The sequence below is a fragment of the Rhodotorula toruloides genome (genome assembly GCF_000320785.1).
Source record: "Rhodotorula toruloides NP11 unplaced genomic scaffold Scaffold4, whole genome shotgun sequence".
In the NCBI taxonomy this organism is placed as follows: Eukaryota; Fungi; Basidiomycota; class Microbotryomycetes; order Sporidiobolales; family Sporidiobolaceae; genus Rhodotorula; species Rhodotorula toruloides.
Genome location: NW_015622964.1, coordinates 56817 through 74878, shown reverse-complemented (window position 1 = coordinate 74878; position 18062 = coordinate 56817). Strand labels below are relative to the sequence as shown.

Below are 18062 nucleotides of genomic sequence, written 5' to 3'. Positions count from 1 at the left end.
CAAATGAGCACGAGAGGACGCACTGTAGAGACTCCGGAAGCGACCGGACAGAGAACGAGAGTGCGAGGCGACCTTCTCCTCCTCGAAGGAGACGTAGCGAGACAACAAGGGTGCACTGCTCGACAAAGTGGGATCTACAGTACCTCGTCCTCATGTTGCAACCGCTGCAGGCTTCGGCGCCTCGTCGGCCAGCGCCATCGCGTCGTCGCCATCCGCATCGACCTCGTCGTCGTCCATCTCCTCGTCGGCCGTCCCGCCATCGTCCATGTCTCCGTCCATCCCAACCATCACCCGCTCCTTCAAGCCCATCGAGTCGCGCAGGAACTCCCACACGCGCTCAATCTTCTCGCCCCACTCGCCCCCGACGCCCTCTTCGGGTCCAAGCAACTCGCCATTCTTCTCCCGGACGACCGCCCGCCGCGCTTCTCGCGCCGTCATGTTCCCCTTCAGCCGGACGTACTCCCGCAGGAGAACCTCCTTGAGGAAGAGATACGGCCGAGGGAGGATGCGCAGGGTCGAGCAGAGTTGCGTCTCGAGGGGTGTGAGCAGCTGGAGCGAGTCGGCTGTTGCGAGAGTGAGAGGGGGCGCAGGGCGGTTTTTGAGTTGCTGGACAAGAGTAGACTGAGGGGTTGGTCGACGGGAGGCGGCGGCACGGTCGAACGAAAGCGAGATCGAGTCGCGGTACGAGGCCGCTTTAGACGACAATCGCTGCTGCTTCGCCTGCTCATACCGCGAGGCTTCGGCGAGCGTCGTGACCCCGTTCCGTCGATACTCTTGCAGTTCGGCGATGCGTCTCCGCAGGGTGATCTCGTCTGCGAGCAAAAGTTAGCTGAAATCCGATGCGTGCGCCGTAAAGTCGCACGCACAGAGCAATCCCTCGACCAAGTCCTCGTGATCTTGCGCCGTCTGAATGCGCGCAAAGACTTTTGTTCGCGTGATGAGGTCACGCTCCTCCTTGGACCGTTTCCGCTCGGCCGCCGAGAGCTGCGAGACAGGCCTGTCAGCGAGAAAGAGGAGCGAAGGGCGCAAACTCAACATACCGTCTTGTAGTTGATCAACCCTCGGTCGAAGATGAGCTCCTTGGCTTGCATACGCTTGTCGTACCGCTCGTTGAACAACTCGAGTATCGCGAGCTTGAGGTCGAGTTCCGCCTCCGGCTCGTCGCCCTCGTTCTCGCCATCCGGCAACGGCTTCTCCTCCTCCGCCGCGCCATTCGCACCTTCCGCCTCCTTCTCCGCCGCCGTTTTCTCCGCCGGCGGCGCAGCAGGCTGCAACTCGCCTCCAAAGTGATACACCCTCCCAAACTCGAGATCCTTGATCAACACCTCCGCCTCGTTCTCATACTCGTGCTCGAACTCGAGACGGCCGGGCATGTAGCCTGCGATCTCGTGGCATGTCGGTGCGGAGGCGAGCGGTTTGGGAGGAGGGAGCGGGATTGGACGGGATTGCAGTTCTTCCAGTCGCGCTTTTTTGCGTTGCTGGAAGGACTCGGCGTTTGTTGGGTCGATTTCGGGAGGGATGTGCTGCGAGAAGACGAGTCAGGTGGCGGCGCCTTCAGTCAAAGCGAGGGCAGACGCACCGGAAGAGGATAGTCTGGACTCTCGATGTACGTCCGCATGTAATGCTCGTAGCACTCCTCCTTCGTCCGCCCACCGACGTGTTCCGCAATGTCCGCCCAGTTCCCGAGCCCGTACATCTCGGCGCCCTCGATGAGAAGCAGTTCCTCGTCTGCTCCCCAATCGGGGTCGAAGATGGGGAAGGCGTGAGAGGAGATGACGCGGTAGGCGTGGTTGGCACGGTGAGGGCCGAGGGATTTGCCGTGAAGGAAGCACTATGAGAAAGAGTGACCCCCAAAGATGAGCGAGCCGTCTTTGCGCTAGGAAGCAGGCGCTCAAGCGAAACTGCCCCGACTCACATCGACACAAAGATCAAAGTCCGGACACGTCAGCCTCTCTCCAACCTTCTCCGCACACCGAATATGCACCGTATGCGTAATGTCGGTCGAACACGAGTCGCACGTCGCCTTCATGCCCGACTCGAGTTGCGGGGCCGAGACGGCCGTATCAGGTCCGCCGGTCTCGCGGGGCTTTTGTTTCCGCTTTGTGACGGTCATGGCGAGCTAGAGAGGCGCCCTAGCGGCGAAGAGCGGAAGGATGATCGGGAGAAGGTGGAGCGGTGGTGTAGGGAGGAGCTGGTACGAGGCCAGGGTCAGCCGTCTCAGCGCACTGGTTGATGATGTTCCGCGACTGCACTCACAGCGCTCAACCTCCGTGCAGCCCTTCAGACGCCGCCGTTGCTCCGCTCCGAGTTCAGCTGATGAGACTGGACGAGTCGATGGTGAGGGCCGCCGACAGTATGAGGGCGGAAGCTTGTGGTCTCCAACGCAGTCAATCTAGTAAGTAGCCGCCTCAAGCAGCTCTTTATGCGCGTCTGAGCGGTGTGAGCGTGTGTGAGTAGGAGGAGATTGAGAACTCGCCGTTGCTTCACGACACTCGCAGCCAACTCGCTCAATTGCTGCTTTGACGGGTTGGACAGGCTCTGGACTTGATTCAGCACCCGTTCTTGACCCGCGTCCGCCTTCCCATCGCCCGCCATGGCTCGCGTAGCGCTCCCAGGCGACCCCCTCCCCTCCGCGCCCTCATCCTCCTCGACTCTGCACCTGGGACCGGGCTTGTCCACTTCCACAGCACCAGCATCGCGAGGCGGGAAGGGCAAGGAGCGGGCGGTCGAGCCGGCGGCTACGAGGGCGGGTTTGCTGGGACATTTGAGCCAGGGCGACAAGGAGAGGTGGTGGATCGAGGGGACGATGAAGCGGGTGCGTCCGGACGCTCTCTTGGCTCCCGAGAGGTCTGTGTGCCAAGCGGCCACGAGGGACGGGCGGTCGAGTGCAGAGGCCGCCATGCCTTCGGCAGGTTCGCCTTGTGGAAGACAAGGCTGCCCTGCTTCTGTTCAGGTCGCTCTGACATCTCTTTCTCGCGCACACAGTACACTCCCAACCCACCCGAGCCCGTACTCGGCATCATCGTCGCCCGCCATGCGGAAGGCTACCGAGTCGACATCGGTTCTTCGCAGGGCGCTTCGCTTGATGCGCTAGCCTTCGAGGGCGCCACGAAGCGGAACAAGCCTAATCTGAAGGTGAGTCGAGTCGAATGGCTTGCTGTCTTCTGGGCAATCCTGCCCAGGGTCAGCTCAGCTCGCCTGTTGAAGATTGACACTCCGCCCTTCTTACAGGTCGGCACCCTCGTCTACGCCCATCTCCTCTCTACACCACCCTTCTCCGAACCCGAGATTTCCTGCGTCGACCCTTCGACACAGAAGGCGTCCGGTTTTGGCGAGCTGCAAGGCGGGTTCTTGATTCGCGGCGTCGAGCTGGGTCGGTGTCGAGCGTGCGTTCCGTCTCTCTCTACGCTGTTACTGCATGCTGTCCCTGCCGGGGACACTGGCTGATGCGTTGTCAAGCTGGCGGACACAGACTCCTCGCCCCGAAGAACCCGGTCCTCTCGAAACTCGGCGCGCGATTCCCGTTCGAGGTCGCGGTAGGGATGAACGGACGAGTGTGGGTCAAGGCTGCGCAGGAAGGCGACGAGGAGAAGCTGGTCGAGGTGATCAGGGAGTTGAAGGGACGGTAGAAGAGTGCGAATCCACGACTGCATCGTCTAGTTCGGGCTGCTGCTGTGGTCCGCGTCTGTGAAGCTCTACGAAAAGCCAGTGAGCGCCTCCCAACAGCGAGTGGACCGACGCTCGCTCTTGTCCTTGTCCGTTTCCCTTGTCCGCTTCACTCGCTCGCATGCTGTCACCTTTCGCGGCCCTGCTGGCTGCACTCACGCTCCTTTCCAGCTCTGCGGACGCTTACGAGCCAGCCTACATCTCCCTCTCGTGCGTTCATCCTCCTGCACACCCTTCCTCCCCACATCACTCCAAGACCTGACTTTCCTCGTCTCCTCCCAGGCAGCTCGACTCGTTACTCGAAGACTCACGAGCACGACATGCGCAACGACTAAACGCGTACGAGACGAATCGCGCGAGTCGGCCTGAGACGATGGAGCGCGCGAGGAAGACGAGGGTCTTGGCGGTCAGGTTGGAAGAGGCGGACGGGCGCGGGCGGGTGAGGGAGAGGCGCGAGGTGGGCGAGAAGGTATTGATGGAGAGGCAGAGCGCGGGAGGGGATCAGAGGAAGGGTGTTGTCGAGACGCAGGACTTTTGTGAGTAGCGGTGACTTTCATGCGGTCTTGCGCTCGTCCACGCAGGATGTGCGTACTGACCGTGTACTTGCCATCGCTGTCTCAGTCAGTCAGCCCCTAGATGTCATGTACGCCCTCGACTCTGCCGTCACCGTCGCCGGCCCGACCTCCGTCCTGACCCTCCCTCTCCCTACAGGATTTATGCCCCCATATCTATCGGCACACCCTCACAAACGTTCAACACACTACTCGACACCGGCTCGGCCGACCTCTGGGTCTACGATACCACGACTGGTTCGACGCAGCCTGAATGGGACGCGAGCAAGAGTTCGACGGCCGTAACCAGCCCGCAGATTCCGTGGAGCATCAAGGTGCGTCGCGAACGTGATCCTTCGACAGCACGAGCGGATGGGCTGACACACCTGCGCGCAGTACGGCAAAGGCTCGCAGTCTGGCTTTCTTAACCAAGACACCGTCTCGCTCGGTGGTTACACCGTCAACGACACGATATTTGCGGCTGCCGACACGCTCAACGACGCGTTCACGTACTACCCTATTTCTGGGTTGTTCGGACTTGGATTTGGCGCGATTAGCGCGAGCGGGTGCGTCCAGACTGCTCCACTCACTGCCTCGTCTTCTGTACGTTGCACTGATCAGTGCATGATGTATGGCCGCACAGCTACGCCCCGTGGTTCGAGCGCCTCCTCAACTCGGGCGCGCTCGCCCAACCTTACTTCTCGCTCTTCCTCGTCCGCGCCTCGGACCTTACCAACGAAGCCGAAGGCAGCATCGGCGGCGGCCAGATGTGTATTGGCTGCATCGACAGCTCCAAGTTCACGGGGGACATTAACTGGAACCGTGTGCTGAGCGACGGATTCTGGTCGGTCGCGATGGACGGCATCGAGACGAATGGCGAGATCGTTCCCGGTACCGCAACTCGCGCAGCCATCGACTCCGGCACTACACTCATCCAGCTCCCTCCCTCCGCCGCCGACGCGTTCTACTCCTCCATCCCCGGCGCACAACTCGCCAACACGACTTCGAGCGGACTGTACATCATCCCCTGCACGACGACGTTCTCGTCCCTCGCGCTCGTGTTCAACGGTACGAGATACGAGATCCCGCCGCAGGATCTGTTGAGGGCTATCAACAGGGATGGGACAGAGTGTGTGTTGACGATCGCGGCGAGTAGTGCGAAGGATGTCGATGGGAGCGAGCTGGCCATCGTTGGCGACGTCTTGTGAGTCCGGACCGCATCTTCCTCCAGTCGCACTCGAGTAAGCGCTGACGCGCGTGCGAGCTGTCTTCCGCAACTCCACAGCCTCAAGAACGCCTACTCCATATTCTCCTACTCGTACAACGGATCGCCAGCCGTCGGTTTCGCTCGTTCCACTATCGCCGGCTCCTGGTCAACCACTTCGTCCTCCGCCAACGGGTCCAGCTCGAACTCGAGCGGTGCGGCGTCGTTCTCGCAGCCTAGCAGGACGGGCAGCATCAGTCTCTCGGGCGCACCGGTACCGACTGTGGGGAGTGCGACGGGCACGAGGGAGTCGGCTATCACGACGGGCGTGCTGGGCGGAGGGTTGACGAGCAGCTCGAGCGGCGGCTCGACGCCTACACGAGTTGCCAGCGGTTCAAACGCCTCGCCAACTTCGTCACCCACCTCCTTCGCTCCCTCAAGCCCTCTCCCTTATACTCTTACACTTATCAGCACTATCATAAGCGTGGCGGTGGCGCGGATTCTCGTATAAGGCGTTTCACGCTGCTTCGAGGAATCTGTCCCTTCTCTCGCCTTCGTCCAGCCTCCTCCCTCTGTAGCGCTTTCGCCCGCCTTCTATGCGAACGCAGACACTGTTCCCCGTTAGAGCAACAGCGCAGGAGAGTGGGCAGCGAGATGTCCCTCCTCCCGCCTCTTCCCTCTTTCGCTCCCTGTCCTCGTCCTCACCTCCTCTCGCTCTCCCCGCTCTTCTGTTGACCCGCGTGGCTCGGACAGAAGGGCTCTCGATCCGTTGGGCTGTCCTTGGTCGCCCACGGAGCAACGGTCGCGGGTCAAAGCGTCCTTCCCGACTTCATCAGGAGGGGAAGCCTCTCACTTCCCTTCGCCCTGCGCCTGCTGGGCAAGGGTGGAGAGCCCCTGACAGCTTGCTAGCTCCACGATGAGCACCCCTACCACCTCCGCGACGCCGCCCGACGCCGCCCTAGCTTCCCTCACCCCGTCCGGCGCAAGACCTCGTCGACCACCTCGTCCAGGCGTGCGAGGAGCAGGATGTCCTGTATGTCGTCTTCTGGCTGCGCAAGATGAAGGACAAGGGGCTGCTCTGGAGCGAGGGCGGGAAGGACGGCGTCGATGCTCCTCGTGCGTCTCCTCTGCCTCGTGAAAGTCGCCGGAGTGCTGAGTGTGGGCTTACGCTCCGTCTGCTTTTCTTTGAATTACTCGCAGATACGTGGAAAGGCATCTCGGCTCTCCAGCTCGTCTCTACCTCGCCTTACACCCCTCTTCGACACTTCATCCTCGAACTCCTCCTCCTCAACCTCGAGCAACCGCAGTTCTCGTCTATCCAGCCTGCGCTCAAGCACAGTTGCAGCTCAATGGCGCTGTGGGCGAAGGATGTTGCGCGAAGGGTCGTCGACAGTCGAGGTCAAAGCGGTAAGCCTGGACTTTTCCTTCGCCCAGGGCGACTTCAACTGATTGCATCCCCCTCGCCCGCAGCTGTCAAGGCTCAAGAACTGCTCGCGCTCACCGACGACGGCTCTGCGGCGTCCTGGATCGACGCAAACCTCCCTCCCTGCCCGACGCCGGACGAGCAACTCACAGGCTTCAAAGCCCTCCCTCCTCCTCCTTCTCTTTCCGCCGTTCGCACGCCGAACGGTCTCACTCAGTCACTTGCAGACGAGGCTCGCACGCCATCTCCGCCCATCAAGCTCGACTTGCCCGTCGTGAAGGTCGTTCCTCCGACGCCTCAAGCAGCCATTCGAGTCGCCAACATTTCCGCCGGGGACGGCGCTCAGCCTCCTCCCGTTGACCACGGAGGCGAGACGGTACCCGCTCGGGCGTCAAGCGGCGCTTCGGAAGACTCGTTGCGTGTTGCGTCGCAGGTTGACCGCGCCAGCCCCGTCGAGGAGGGAGAGATCCGATTGACCTTCTCAAGCGATTTCGAGGCAAAGCAGGCGGAGCTCGGCAGAGAACTGCAGCCTGGTGAGTCGTCCGTCTCGGCCTGGACTTGACTGTGGCTGACGAACCCGGCCCGCAGCCGTCAGCGAAGTCCAGCTCGGCACCAGCCACAAAGCGTCGTTCCCTTCCTCCCAGCCCTCCCGCCCAGTCGAACGGTTCTCGCCACCTCCAGCTGCCACGTTCATCGCAACGCCGGCTCCTCCCTCTCGCCCTCTCGCCGGTCCGGTCCGCCTCTACCTCACAGAAATCCCGCACGAAGCGACAGGCTCGAAGCTGCGCAACTTCCTCTCAGCGAAACTCGGCGTCCAGCACCTTACACAGCCCAGAATCTTATCCGACGGAGCGACCGGCTTCAAGCAGGCCTGGGTCACGATTGCCGATCGCGACGTCGCCGTTCGAGCTGCTCAGCTCGCTAAGGACAAGGTCGTCGAGTGGAACGGATTGCGAGTCGCAGCGCGAGTTGTTTCGACCAGTGATGGGCCGCGGAAGAGCGTCAAGAGCTTCGGATACGCGTCCAAGCGTGCTGAGTCCGAGCCAGCTGGTTCGTCCTCGTTCGCTTGTTCACAGCTCGTTCATGTGACTGACAGTGATACTCCACAGCCGTCGAGCCGAAGCTCAATCAGAAGCAAGAAGAGGCCGACTTCGCGCGAAGCCACCCCGTCTGGCACAGCGCTTCCCCCGAACTCGAGCGCAAGCCCGGCTTGCCCGACCGCAAGATCCTGCTCAACCCCGAAAGCGACGAGTTTCCGAAGGTCAAGATCGAGGACGAAGACGTCAAGATGGCCGACGACGAGGAGGAAGCGAAACCCTCGCCCCCGCAAGACCTGCCCTTCTCCCTTCCCTGCCTCGCTTCGACATCTGCCGCCCCCGCCGTCATCCACAGTCCCTCGTACGCCTCCCCGAGCCCTACTCCGCCTCCTTCGCACTTCGTCGCCGGCTCCAAGGCGTCCGAGAACCCGTACAGGTCTCGCTCGCCCGTTGACCGCTCGCGTCCGTATCGTTTTTCGCCTCCGCCGCCGTACCGCCTCTCGCCCATCCTCGGACCGTCGAAGCTCTCGCAGGAGTTTCGTAAGGATGAAGCGGGAGTCGCTCCTCGCCCGACTCACTCGTCGCCCTATCCTTCGCCCGAACTCTCGCCGCCTCCCGCCCTTCGTCCGCTCCCCGCGTCAACGACATTGACGACCGTCCCCTGGGCGACCTCGCCCGCTGCGCCGGAACTCACCGCAGACGACGTCGAAGCCAACCCTTTCGCCGCACTCTTCGCCTCGTCCATCTCGCCCGCCGCGCCGTCTGTCACGTCTTCTCCCGCCCCACCTGCGCCCAAGCCCGCTCTCCGCTCGTCGCTGAAGCGATCCGCGATGTCTGCGTTCAGCGTCGAGGGGACTCGCGATACCAAGCGTCGCAGGACGGAGAAGAGCGTGCACTGGGCCAAGGAAGTTGCGGTCGTCGTCGGACACGGGGCAGGTCACGTCGCGGATGTCGAAGAAGCAGGCGGAGAAGGAATCAAGCAGCAGCCTGGCGGATGGAGCGAGAAGCGAGTTGGCGCAGGATTGAGGTGGTGAGCGGTCGAGCGGGTTCTCTTTTCGTCTTTCTTGATGGCGGGGTTGTTGGCGACGCTTTTTCACGAGTTGATGTTCATCTCATGTAGCCGATTTGCTGCTCATACAAAAGTGCGCCCATGTGGCTGCCTCCCCCTCCCTCTCCTGTAGAGCTAGCCGGAGATCCTGTTGGGAAGCGATCTCAGAGAGCATACAGATGCATACAACAGACTGCGGCATTGCACTCGTTCGTCAACGCTCAGTCATCGTCCTGGATGACAATTCCCGCTTCCTTCGCCGGCTGTGCCCTCGCCTCCTCCTCCTGCAACCGTCTCAGCTCATCCGCCTCTTCCTCCTTCGTCATCCCCCTCGTAGCCGACACCTGCAGCTCCGGTCCAGCCTCGTCCTCGTCCTCTCCGCCCGACGCATCCCTCTCATCCGCAGTCCTGAACTTGAACCCCGATCCCCCTGCCAACTTCCTCTTCTTCTCCCCTCCCTCTCCCTCCCCCGCCGCTCCATTGGTGGAAGAAGTCTTCGGTTTCCCCCGCGCCTCCTTCTTCCGTTGGCGTTTGAGACGGTTCTTGGCGGTCTTTTCTTCCGCGGCGGCTTCGGCGGCGCGTTGCCGTTCGAGGGCTTCGCGTTTTTGGCGTTCCTGAGAGATAGAAGGGGGAGAGAGGGAAGAAGAGGAGAGGGTCGGGAGTGAGCGGACGAGGCGGAGTTTGAAGCGAGTTGGCGAAGTAGGCGTGGCGAGGATGTAGGAAGAAGCACATTTGGAGAGTTAGCAACTGATCGATCAGTACGATCGCGCACTCTCCTCCACGGAGGAGAGAGGTCGCGAGAGCGTAGACTGGACAGACTGCCGACTCACGAATTCCTCCTCCTCGTCCATCAGCTTCAGCCGCTCGTACTCGCGTCGTCGGCTCTGCTTGTAGACGTGCTGTAGGAGGGATAGACAGCAAGAAGCGTCAGCGAGTCGTCAAAGGACAGCCTGCGCAAGTAATCCCTCGCCCTCCACGGCGAGACCAGGCGAACGCAGATCCGCCCAACCGCCTCGAGCGCAAGGAAGAACCACTCACAAAGTCACCCGATCCCGCTCCCGCACTGGATCCCTGCACATTCTTCATCATCTCCCTCGGCGGCCTCAACGACTTTCCCACTCCCTCTTCCTTGCGTTCCGGTATGCGCACTTCGCGGTCCGGGTTCGAGAGGAGCTTGTTCAGCGCTGCGGCTTGTTGCTCGGCGGGAGTTGCAGTGCGCGAGAGTTTGGGCTTGGAGGAGGGGCCGGGGGAGGGGGAGAAGGACATGGCGACGGCACGGGGCGGTTGGTGAGTGGTCAGACGGGAATGACGAGTCGCTCGTTAGTGTAGTCGAGCAGTAAGAGGTCCTCCAGCCGTGTTCAGCGAGGTCGACGTGAGTTGGCGGAGGCGAAGCGACGAGTTGGCTCTCGCTACGCACGTCGCACACGCTCGGGAGGACCGCCAGGATGCGCATGGTGAGCTTGCGAGTCTCCTCAACCGTCCTGCCCAGCGCTGACTCTCTCCCGTTCGCGGCAGCTCGAGAAAGACGACCCCTCGACCGACGTCCCGGTTACCAAGGTCGACCAGGACAGGATCAACCAGTTCTCGCGGTTGAACAGCCGGACAGACGAGATTGTCGACGTTCTCGACGGACTGCGTAAACAGAAGGAGGATCTTGAGGAGATTGAGACGGAGATGGAGTTGGTCGACGAGGACGAGGTCGTCATGTGAGTGTTCAGCTCGCTCGGGCGTCTTTGGCTGCGTGGTGTGCATCGGAAGTCCTGCTTGCACGCTGCGGGGCCTCCCGCCAGTTGTCCGCGAGCTGACGCCGTCCTTCTCGCTCCTCGTCGCGACCCTCTCTCCCTCTCACTCGGAATAGGTACAAACTCGACACGACCTTCGTCCACATCCCCGCATCCGAAGCACTCGAACACCTGCAGTCCCACCTGGAGAGGATCAAGAGGGAGGTCGAAGAGCTCGAGGAGGAGAAGACCAAGTGCGAGGAGACGATGGACGAGTTGAAGAAGGAGCTCTACGCCAAGTTTGGGAGTGAGTCGCGGGTGTTCTCTGCTCTTCCTGGAGGAGCGACGAGGCGGGACCGGCTAGCGAGCCACGACTCTGCTCCGTGTCCCTGCCTCCTTCTTGCTCACTCTTCGTTGACACCCTCGTTCGTGCTGCGCAGACTCAATCAACCTCGAACGAGGAGACGACTAGGTGCCCTCGTCACCCTGCCTACCCGCACCTCACCTCGCCTCTCGCAACTACCGCAACCCTTCGACCCAAAATTCGCACTCTCGCATCCCCATACCCGTCCTACGCGACACCGTCTCCGATACCCGACACTACAAGCTCGAGTGCATTCACAGAGATGTCTATGACTGTCCACAGAGGGACTGTAGAGCGTAGCCAGCCTGAGGAAACGCAGAAACGCCCGTTCGAGCCACTGCTTCTCCCGCTGGAATTGCGCTTTCGCTTCGCCGTATTCCTCTGCATGCTTTTGACATGCATATGGACCGCTCCGCGTCCTGGACAGCGTTCAAAGAGGAGTCCTCTGTTCTCTCTCCGTCATTGCGAGGCGAGGCGGTGCAAGGACCTCTCTCTTGCTCGTCCCGTTCACACAACTCGGCCGTGCGACACTTACAGCGGCTCAGACTCGCTAGACAGGCTCATTGGACCTTTACACCCGCCCGCCAAGCTTCCCCCGCCGTGCCCACCTCTCCCCATCCTGATCGTGGCCCTCTCATCTCTCGCACGCTCCATCGCCCGCACAGGCTCGCAGAGGATGACCCGACCGCTCTCTACCTCCTCCAACAGCGAGTCCATCTCCGCCCAGCTCAAGCGACGCAACATCCCCTCTTCACTCCCTCGCGACATCCTCTCGTTCCTCTTGCACTACCCCTCGCAGTCGCCCAACCCGAAGCGAAACGCCAACCTCCTCTTTTACAAGAATCAACATCCTGCACGACCGAGGAGGACTAATTGCGAGGAGTTGCAGGACGTGCTGAGAGGGAATTGGGACGAGTTGGAGGGGAGACATGATTTTGTGCAGTGGTTCTTTCCGATCCGGTGCGTCTTGGCGGGTCACAGACGGTTGTGCTCGTGCTCCTCGCGCTAACCTCTTTGTTCGTCTTGTTCGGCGACTTGCAGCGAACAAGGGGTGAACTGGGACGCCCAGCCGCTCGAACTTCACGAGAGCGAGGGGATCAAGTCTGACCCAGCGGCCATGTCGCGCTTCATCGAGTCGTGCGTCCCTTCCCTTCCTCCTCCCACTTCGCCCGCTCACGCGCTGGCTCGTCGCACAGCTACCGCATCATGCTCGCCTTCTACGGCCTCACCCTCGTCGACTCCCGCACAGGCGAACTCGCGCTGCAAGACGAGGTGCCCGCCCCGCATCCGAGTAGCTACCTGAGGAGGTTGAGGAATCTGGAGGAGAGGAGCCATAACTGGTTGAGGGTTACGAGGATCTTGAAGTGTCTGGAGGAGGTGAGTTCCGCTTCAGTTCGCTATGGCACTGCTTCGAGTCCTACGGGACGAACGAGGCGGTGCCTTCACATGAACGAGCCGGGACTCGCTGCTCACCTTGCCTCATCGCACAGTTCGGCCTAACCCCTCACGCCCCCTCCCTCCTCCTCTTCCTCCTAACCCTCCAATCGCCTCCTCATCAACTCCTCACCTCCCCCGCCCTCTGCCGCTCGATGGACTCCTACTGGCGCTGGTGCGTCCGCGACGACGAGGATCGCGAGTTTGTGGGACGGGTGGTGGAGAGGGTGAGAAGCGGTGGGTCGTGGAGCGAGGAGGAGTATAGGGAGTGGATTTGGAGGAGGACGGAGGAGAAGGCGAGGAACAGCGAGGCGGGGACGAACGGGGCGAAGGAGGAGAACGGCAACGACGAGGCGAACAGCGCGGAAGGAAAGCTGTAAGGCCGCGATCGGCTACATCGTTGCATTCGATAGACTGTCCTCGTGCACTCTACGCTCGTGACGAACGCTTGCTTGCGATTTCGCTCGCTTTGCTTTGCCTGATTAGATCCGCTCGCGCCTCTTCCTGCTTGACCCGATGCCACTCGCTCGCTCGGCTTGACTGCGCTCGTACAGATTGTTACAGAGCTACTAGGAGTGCCGCAGATAACCTAGCGTGCACATCGACCCGCGCCACTCCCGCGACCTGCCCACCCTCTCGTCCCGGTAACGCCGCACGACCTCATCGCCTCGCTTTCGACGAGCACGCCGGCTGGACGGAAAGGAGTGGCATTGCGCGACTCACACGCTTTGAAAATCCCGTCTGCCAACCGACAGCACGCGGAACGACTCACTCCCACCCTGCCGTCACCACTCCTCTGCTCCTCACCGAATCGACCCGCCGGCAACCCTCCTCGCCCTTCTAGCGGGTCAGTCACCCCTCTCGCCGGGCCATGCCTTCCCCCTCACGGCCTTCACATCCATCCGCCTCGTCGCACAAATCCCCCTCGTCTTCCTCGGCGACGAAACCTCACTCTGTCCCTCGACCGCTCGTCTCGGCTCTGACGGGCACGACCTCCGGTTCTGCGACACCTTCGACGTCGTATGGATCGTTCCCGCCTGCGGACGATCCTGCCGCTGCGCATGGGCATGTGACGAAGAACGAGGTGGAGAGGTTGTTGAGAGCCAAGTTGGGGGCTTCGATTGGTGGGAAGGGCGGGAGGGGGCGGAGGAGGTGGACGAGGAGTAGGGAGAGATTGGTGAGGAGCGGGTCGGAGGATGTGTATGATTCGGATGCGAGTTTGGAGGGAGGGCGGAAGGACGGGGAGCGGATCGAGGGAGACGGACGAGGCTTTCGCTCAGAGACGGACGAAGAGACGGATGAGGACGAGCGAGGAGCGGTACGTTGGGACGAAGGCGCGCCGTTACGACGGAGAAAGTCGGCCTCTGGAGAAGACAACGGCTGGCGAGACGTTCCTTCGACCCAGCCGCGGGACCAGGGCGAGCGGAGAAGCGGCGCGGACGGCTCGACGAGACAGCCGGAGGAGGACAAGCAGTGGGGTGTGGTAAAGATGGAGATCATGGCGCGGACATGGGGCAGGAAGGGACTCTTTACGATCTACGCTGGGTGTGTGGCTTCGCTCGTGGATGCGGCTGCTTCGCATGTCAGCTGACGAGTCGTTGATGCAGCCTCTACCTGATCTCGGCGCTCATGTCGCTCGAGGGGAACACAACGCCGACGATCGAGCCGTACTTCCTGAGTCTGCTCGGCGAGCACTCGATGCTCAGCTCGGTCGTCATCGTCATGTCGGTGCGTTCAGCCCGTTGTAGTAGCGCTTTCGAGCTCAAGCTGACGGCCACCGCCTCTCAGATCGCCTACGCTGTCGGCAAGCCCCCAATGACCAAGATCCTTGACGTATTCGGCCGAGCAGAAGGGATCTGCTTCGCCGCCGCTCTGTACTCCGTCGGCTACCTCATCACCGCCGCCGCGACCGACGTCAAAGTGTACATCGTCGCGCGCGCACTCTCAGCGCTCGGCGGCCAAGGCGTACAACTCGCTCAGCAGATCATCGTCGCCGATACTACGACCCTCTCGAACCGCGGCCTCATCACTTCGACGGTCTCCCTGCCGTGGCTCTTGACGACATGGATCGGCCCGCCGCTCGGGGCCTTTTTCCAGCGACGAGGACCAGTCGGCTACCGCGCCGCCTACGCAGTCTTCGGCATCCTACTCCCGCTCGTTGCGTGCCTGTTGTTCTGCACGCTCTACCTCGAGTGGAGGAAGATCAAGCGGAAGGCGCTCGCGGAAGGTCGGAAGCCGAGCACGAAGGACCTCGGCTTTGGCGTGACGACGAGGCGGCATCGGACGCTGTCCAGCTCGGCGTACTCGACTAACGGCTCACCAGCGCGACCGAAAGCGCCGCATCCTCCTGCCGCTTCTTCGCACCTCGCGCCTCCCTCGCACGATTTCGCCGACCACCTCGACCTCGAGTCATCTTCTGCACCCGGCTCGAACCGCCCGCTCACAGCGCGCGAACGCCGCGAAGCCTGCGCCGCAACAGACGCAGCGAACGAGCTCACGAAGCGCAAGAGGTGGAACATGTCGCCGTGGAGCAAGGCGGTCGAGTTGTGGCACGACTTGGACGTGCTCGGCCTCGTGGCCCTGACGGTCGGATGCGTGTTGTTCTTGTTGCCGTTCACGCTGGCGACCAAGCGGCCCGAAAGCTGGGGTGACCGTGCGTCTCGTCCATCTCATCGACTCCTCCGACCGGCTGACCGCTTCGTTTCCGCCAGGCCTCATCTGGCTCCTCATCTTCTCCGGCGCGCTCATCCTCGTCTTCTTTGGCTACTACGAGCTCCACCACGCCTCGATCCCGCTCCTCCCGCCTCGACTGCTCAAGAACCGCACGATCGTTGGCGGGAGCGCGATGGGCTTCTTTCACTTTGCCAGCCAGTTCTGCTACGAGAGCTTCTTTACGAGTTTCTTGCAGTGCGTTCGCTTTCTCACTCACTCGCTCGAGGTTTTGCTGACGTATCTCGGTTCGCAGGGTCGCGCGCGGCCATTCGCCTCAAGACGCCTCCTACATCAGGTGCGTACTCGCGAGACGTCCTCGCTCTACGGCGGCTATCGGCTGATGCGCGTTTGACCTCGTTCGGTGCACAGCCAATCCTACATCTTCGCCGCCTGCGTCGCCGCCCTCCTCGCCGGCTACCTCGCCAAGATCACGAACCGCTACAAGTGGATCGGCATCTCCGGCGTCTTGATCCACGCCGTCGGCGTCTGGCTCATGATGCGCTCGCGCAACCTCGACGGATCGACGTTCGAGCTGGTCTTGAGTCAGCTGATTGGAGGGATCGGGGGTGGGTTCACCACGATTGCGGTGCAGACGGGCTGTCAGAGTGTCGTCGGTCACCAGGGTGCGTCTGACACGTTGCAAGAGCTTCTCTACCATGTCTGACCTGCTCGCATCGCACGCAGACGTCGCCATCGCGACGGCAATCTTCTTGACGATCACGCAAGTCGGCGGCGCAGTCGGCGGCTCGATCGCTGGCGCAGTTTGGTCCACCTCGCTCCCTCGACGCCTCGCCCATCACCTCCCCTCATCCGAGCAAAGGCACATCCCGTCCATCATTGCCTCGCTCCCCTACGCCCTGTCTTTCCCGTCCGGCTCGGCCACTCGCATCGCCATCAACAAGGCCTACGTCGACGTGCAGAAGGTTCTCAACGGGCTCGCAATGGCCATGCTCGTGCCTGGCTTGCTCAGCATGTGCGCCATGAAGGACGTCAACCTCGGCAAGGACGACCAGGGAGGCGAAGGTGTCGTCGTGCTTGGGCGGGCGAGCTTCCTGGGTGCGTGCCGCCGCTTTCTCTCTGCCTCTCAAGCTTGGGCTGACGTGATGATACGCGCGCAGCCTGCGAAGACGAGCTCACCTCGAGCGAAACTTCCAGCCTCCTCGGCGGCAGTCCCGAGTGACCCGCTTCTCCCGCCGTACCGCTCATTACGTCGTTCGTTTCACCTTGTTGTCGCTATCTTCGCATTCTCTCCTGTATCGCCACCTTCATTTCTCGCACGTCGTCGGCACCCCTTGCATCCCTCGAGATACCCTCCGACCTGCACCAGTTTGCGCACGTAGCATTCTGAGACCTGCATCGCGGCTCCTCGTTAGACTAGCACGAGCAACGAGATACGAGCGAGAAGAGGCGGGGTCTTGAGGCTTAGCGCAACGAAAGCGAAGAACAGCATCCGCTCTCCGCGGCTTGAAGCGGACGGGTTGGCTTGACGATGTGTAAACGTTGGATATCACAACGAGACAGAGCATCCGGTCGATGTAATGTACAGGAGACGGCAGGTACTTTAGCTGAACGACCGAAGGTTCGATGGAGGCGAGAGAGGCCAAAGGAGATCCGGTTGCGACGATTTTGCACGCTAGCTGTTGACGTCGACAAGGTTGACGGAGTCGACAAGCTCAACAAGGTGACTGTAGTCAGAGACAGCCGAGTGTCTTGCGCAAGGCGAATCGGGCACAAGTGCGGTAGAGTCGGACTGCTGCTGGGGAGGGCTGTACGGGGGCGGTGCGTCGCGTGTCGATGCGGCCGCGAGCGTAGGGGACGTACGACGAGGCGGAATGGTAACGATGGGTATGGGCGGCTTTGAAGCAAGACCTGGAGGAGGGAGTGGAGGAAAGCGAGGTGAGGCGGGGGAAGTTGGCCGTGATCTGCGTGTGAGCAAGGCAGGTCAGCACCTTGTCAAGTACCGCTCTAAAGACAAGATGTACCGGCGCATTCGTTCGCAAACCGTTGCACAACCCAGTCGGCCCGAACCATCGCTCCTTCCGTACACTCCCGCCGCGCCGAAGCTGGCCAGTAAAGCGAGAGTCCTCCAGCTGCGCCTTCGGCGAACTCCTCAAGAGCCTGCCACCAATATTCGCTGACAACACCGCGTTCGTGAAGGTAAATGGCGAAGTTGTAGCGAGCGTAGTCGAGGACTGCGATTCCGAACTGTTGTCAGCTTGTGGGAAGACGTCAGCGAGACGAGTTGAACGTACCGACATAGCCCATCGCCAGTTCTCCCAAGCGCTGTCGCATGTCCTCGCTGACCTTGAGCAGCTCGCTGCGAACACCCTTGCCTTCTCGCAAGCGCGAACGGATGACGTTCCGCTCTTCCTTCAACTTGTTCATCTCGCTGCGCTTGGTAACCCAGAAGTCATCTGGCATCAGGCGAAAGATCTGCTCGCACGCGAGCGAGAATTCGGGAGGAGTGCGCTCCGCGTACTGCGGGTCATCTGTGAAGGCGAAGCGGGAGAGTCGGCTAGCGAGATGGGGTGGAACGAAGCCACGAGAGACTTTGGGATACGAAGATGTCTTGGCTGGACGAGACGTGCCGGGCGACATCCGCTCAATGGGCCGAGTTGAGATGAGGATATGAGAGCGCGAGCAGGAGCGGGGCAGCCCCGGGACGCTCACAGACGAGCTCTAGTAAATAGCGTTTGTAGAGTCTCCGTCTACAACGTAGCGTAGCTCGACTGCCGGGTCAGAGAGATGGGATGGAGATAGAGAAATGAATCATCGCTTCGTCCGCGCCCATCTCCTTGCACGGGTTAGGGCTCGCAAATATGGGCGTAGCGGCTGCGAAGAGGCACACGCTGCGCCTCCTATCCATAAGCGGGCCGAGCTGCCGGGAGAGAGTGCTCGCTCT

At 61.6% G+C, this 18062-nt stretch overlaps 9 protein-coding genes across 9 annotated transcripts; 6 read left to right on the top strand and 3 right to left on the bottom strand.

Annotated features, from left to right (window-relative positions):
* Positions 1–150: 150 nt before the first annotated feature.
* Positions 151–2113, bottom strand: RHTO_06031 (transcriptional adapter 2; the record flags this gene model as incomplete). The annotated part of the gene is made up of 5 exons (XM_016419692.1): positions 151–812; positions 867–984; positions 1041–1523; positions 1580–1831; positions 1916–2113. The coding sequence occupies 5 exons, from the start codon at positions 2111–2113 to the stop codon at positions 151–153; spliced, it is 1713 nt and encodes a 570-aa protein (XP_016275146.1).
* A 480-nt stretch (positions 2114–2593) lies between these two features.
* On the top strand, positions 2594–3629 carry RHTO_06030 (exosome complex component RRP40; the record flags this gene model as incomplete). The annotated part of the gene is made up of 4 exons (XM_016419691.1): positions 2594–2815; positions 2986–3135; positions 3232–3386; positions 3473–3629. 4 exons carry the CDS (start codon positions 2594–2596, stop codon positions 3627–3629), a joined length of 684 nt encoding a protein of 227 aa, XP_016275145.1.
* Positions 3630–3787: 158 nt separating this feature from the next.
* Positions 3788–5932, top strand: RHTO_06029 (aspartic-type endopeptidase; the record flags this gene model as incomplete). Its single annotated transcript, XM_016419690.1, has 7 exons — positions 3788–3876; positions 3949–4202; positions 4288–4309; positions 4378–4552; positions 4614–4783; positions 4861–5421; positions 5503–5932. The coding sequence occupies 7 exons, from the start codon at positions 3788–3790 to the stop codon at positions 5930–5932; spliced, it is 1701 nt and encodes a 566-aa protein (XP_016275144.1).
* A 547-nt stretch (positions 5933–6479) lies between these two features.
* Positions 6480–8915, top strand: RHTO_06028 (uncharacterized protein; the record flags this gene model as incomplete). Its single annotated transcript, XM_016419689.1, has 5 exons — positions 6480–6537; positions 6622–6828; positions 6892–7377; positions 7433–7894; positions 7954–8915. The coding sequence occupies 5 exons, from the start codon at positions 6480–6482 to the stop codon at positions 8913–8915; spliced, it is 2175 nt and encodes a 724-aa protein (XP_016275143.1).
* Positions 8916–9150: 235 nt separating this feature from the next.
* Positions 9151–10195, bottom strand: RHTO_06027 (DUF1168 domain protein; the record flags this gene model as incomplete). The annotated part of the gene is made up of 3 exons (XM_016419688.1): positions 9151–9543; positions 9760–9828; positions 9968–10195. 3 exons carry the CDS (start codon positions 10193–10195, stop codon positions 9151–9153), a joined length of 690 nt encoding a protein of 229 aa, XP_016275142.1.
* A 179-nt stretch (positions 10196–10374) lies between these two features.
* Positions 10375–11122, top strand: RHTO_06026 (prefoldin subunit 4; the record flags this gene model as incomplete). Its single annotated transcript, XM_016419687.1, has 4 exons — positions 10375–10383; positions 10445–10635; positions 10788–10957; positions 11091–11122. The coding sequence occupies 4 exons, from the start codon at positions 10375–10377 to the stop codon at positions 11120–11122; spliced, it is 402 nt and encodes a 133-aa protein (XP_016275141.1).
* Positions 11123–11690: 568 nt separating this feature from the next.
* Positions 11691–12828, top strand: RHTO_06025 (opioid growth factor receptor-like protein; the record flags this gene model as incomplete). Its single annotated transcript, XM_016419686.1, has 4 exons — positions 11691–11974; positions 12056–12151; positions 12211–12391; positions 12505–12828. The coding sequence occupies 4 exons, from the start codon at positions 11691–11693 to the stop codon at positions 12826–12828; spliced, it is 885 nt and encodes a 294-aa protein (XP_016275140.1).
* Positions 12829–13319: 491 nt separating this feature from the next.
* Positions 13320–16340, top strand: RHTO_06024 (siderophore iron transporter mirC; the record flags this gene model as incomplete). The annotated part of the gene is made up of 8 exons (XM_016419685.1): positions 13320–13993; positions 14056–14176; positions 14237–15101; positions 15160–15355; positions 15414–15455; positions 15530–15783; positions 15845–16216; positions 16279–16340. The coding sequence occupies 8 exons, from the start codon at positions 13320–13322 to the stop codon at positions 16338–16340; spliced, it is 2586 nt and encodes an 861-aa protein (XP_016275139.1).
* A 453-nt stretch (positions 16341–16793) lies between these two features.
* RHTO_06023 (uncharacterized protein) lies at positions 16794–17758 on the bottom strand (the record flags this gene model as incomplete). The annotated part of the gene is made up of 4 exons (XM_016419684.1): positions 16794–16926; positions 16982–17082; positions 17189–17352; positions 17413–17758. The coding sequence occupies 4 exons, from the start codon at positions 17756–17758 to the stop codon at positions 16794–16796; spliced, it is 744 nt and encodes a 247-aa protein (XP_016275138.1).
* Positions 17759–18062: the final 304 nt, after the last annotated feature.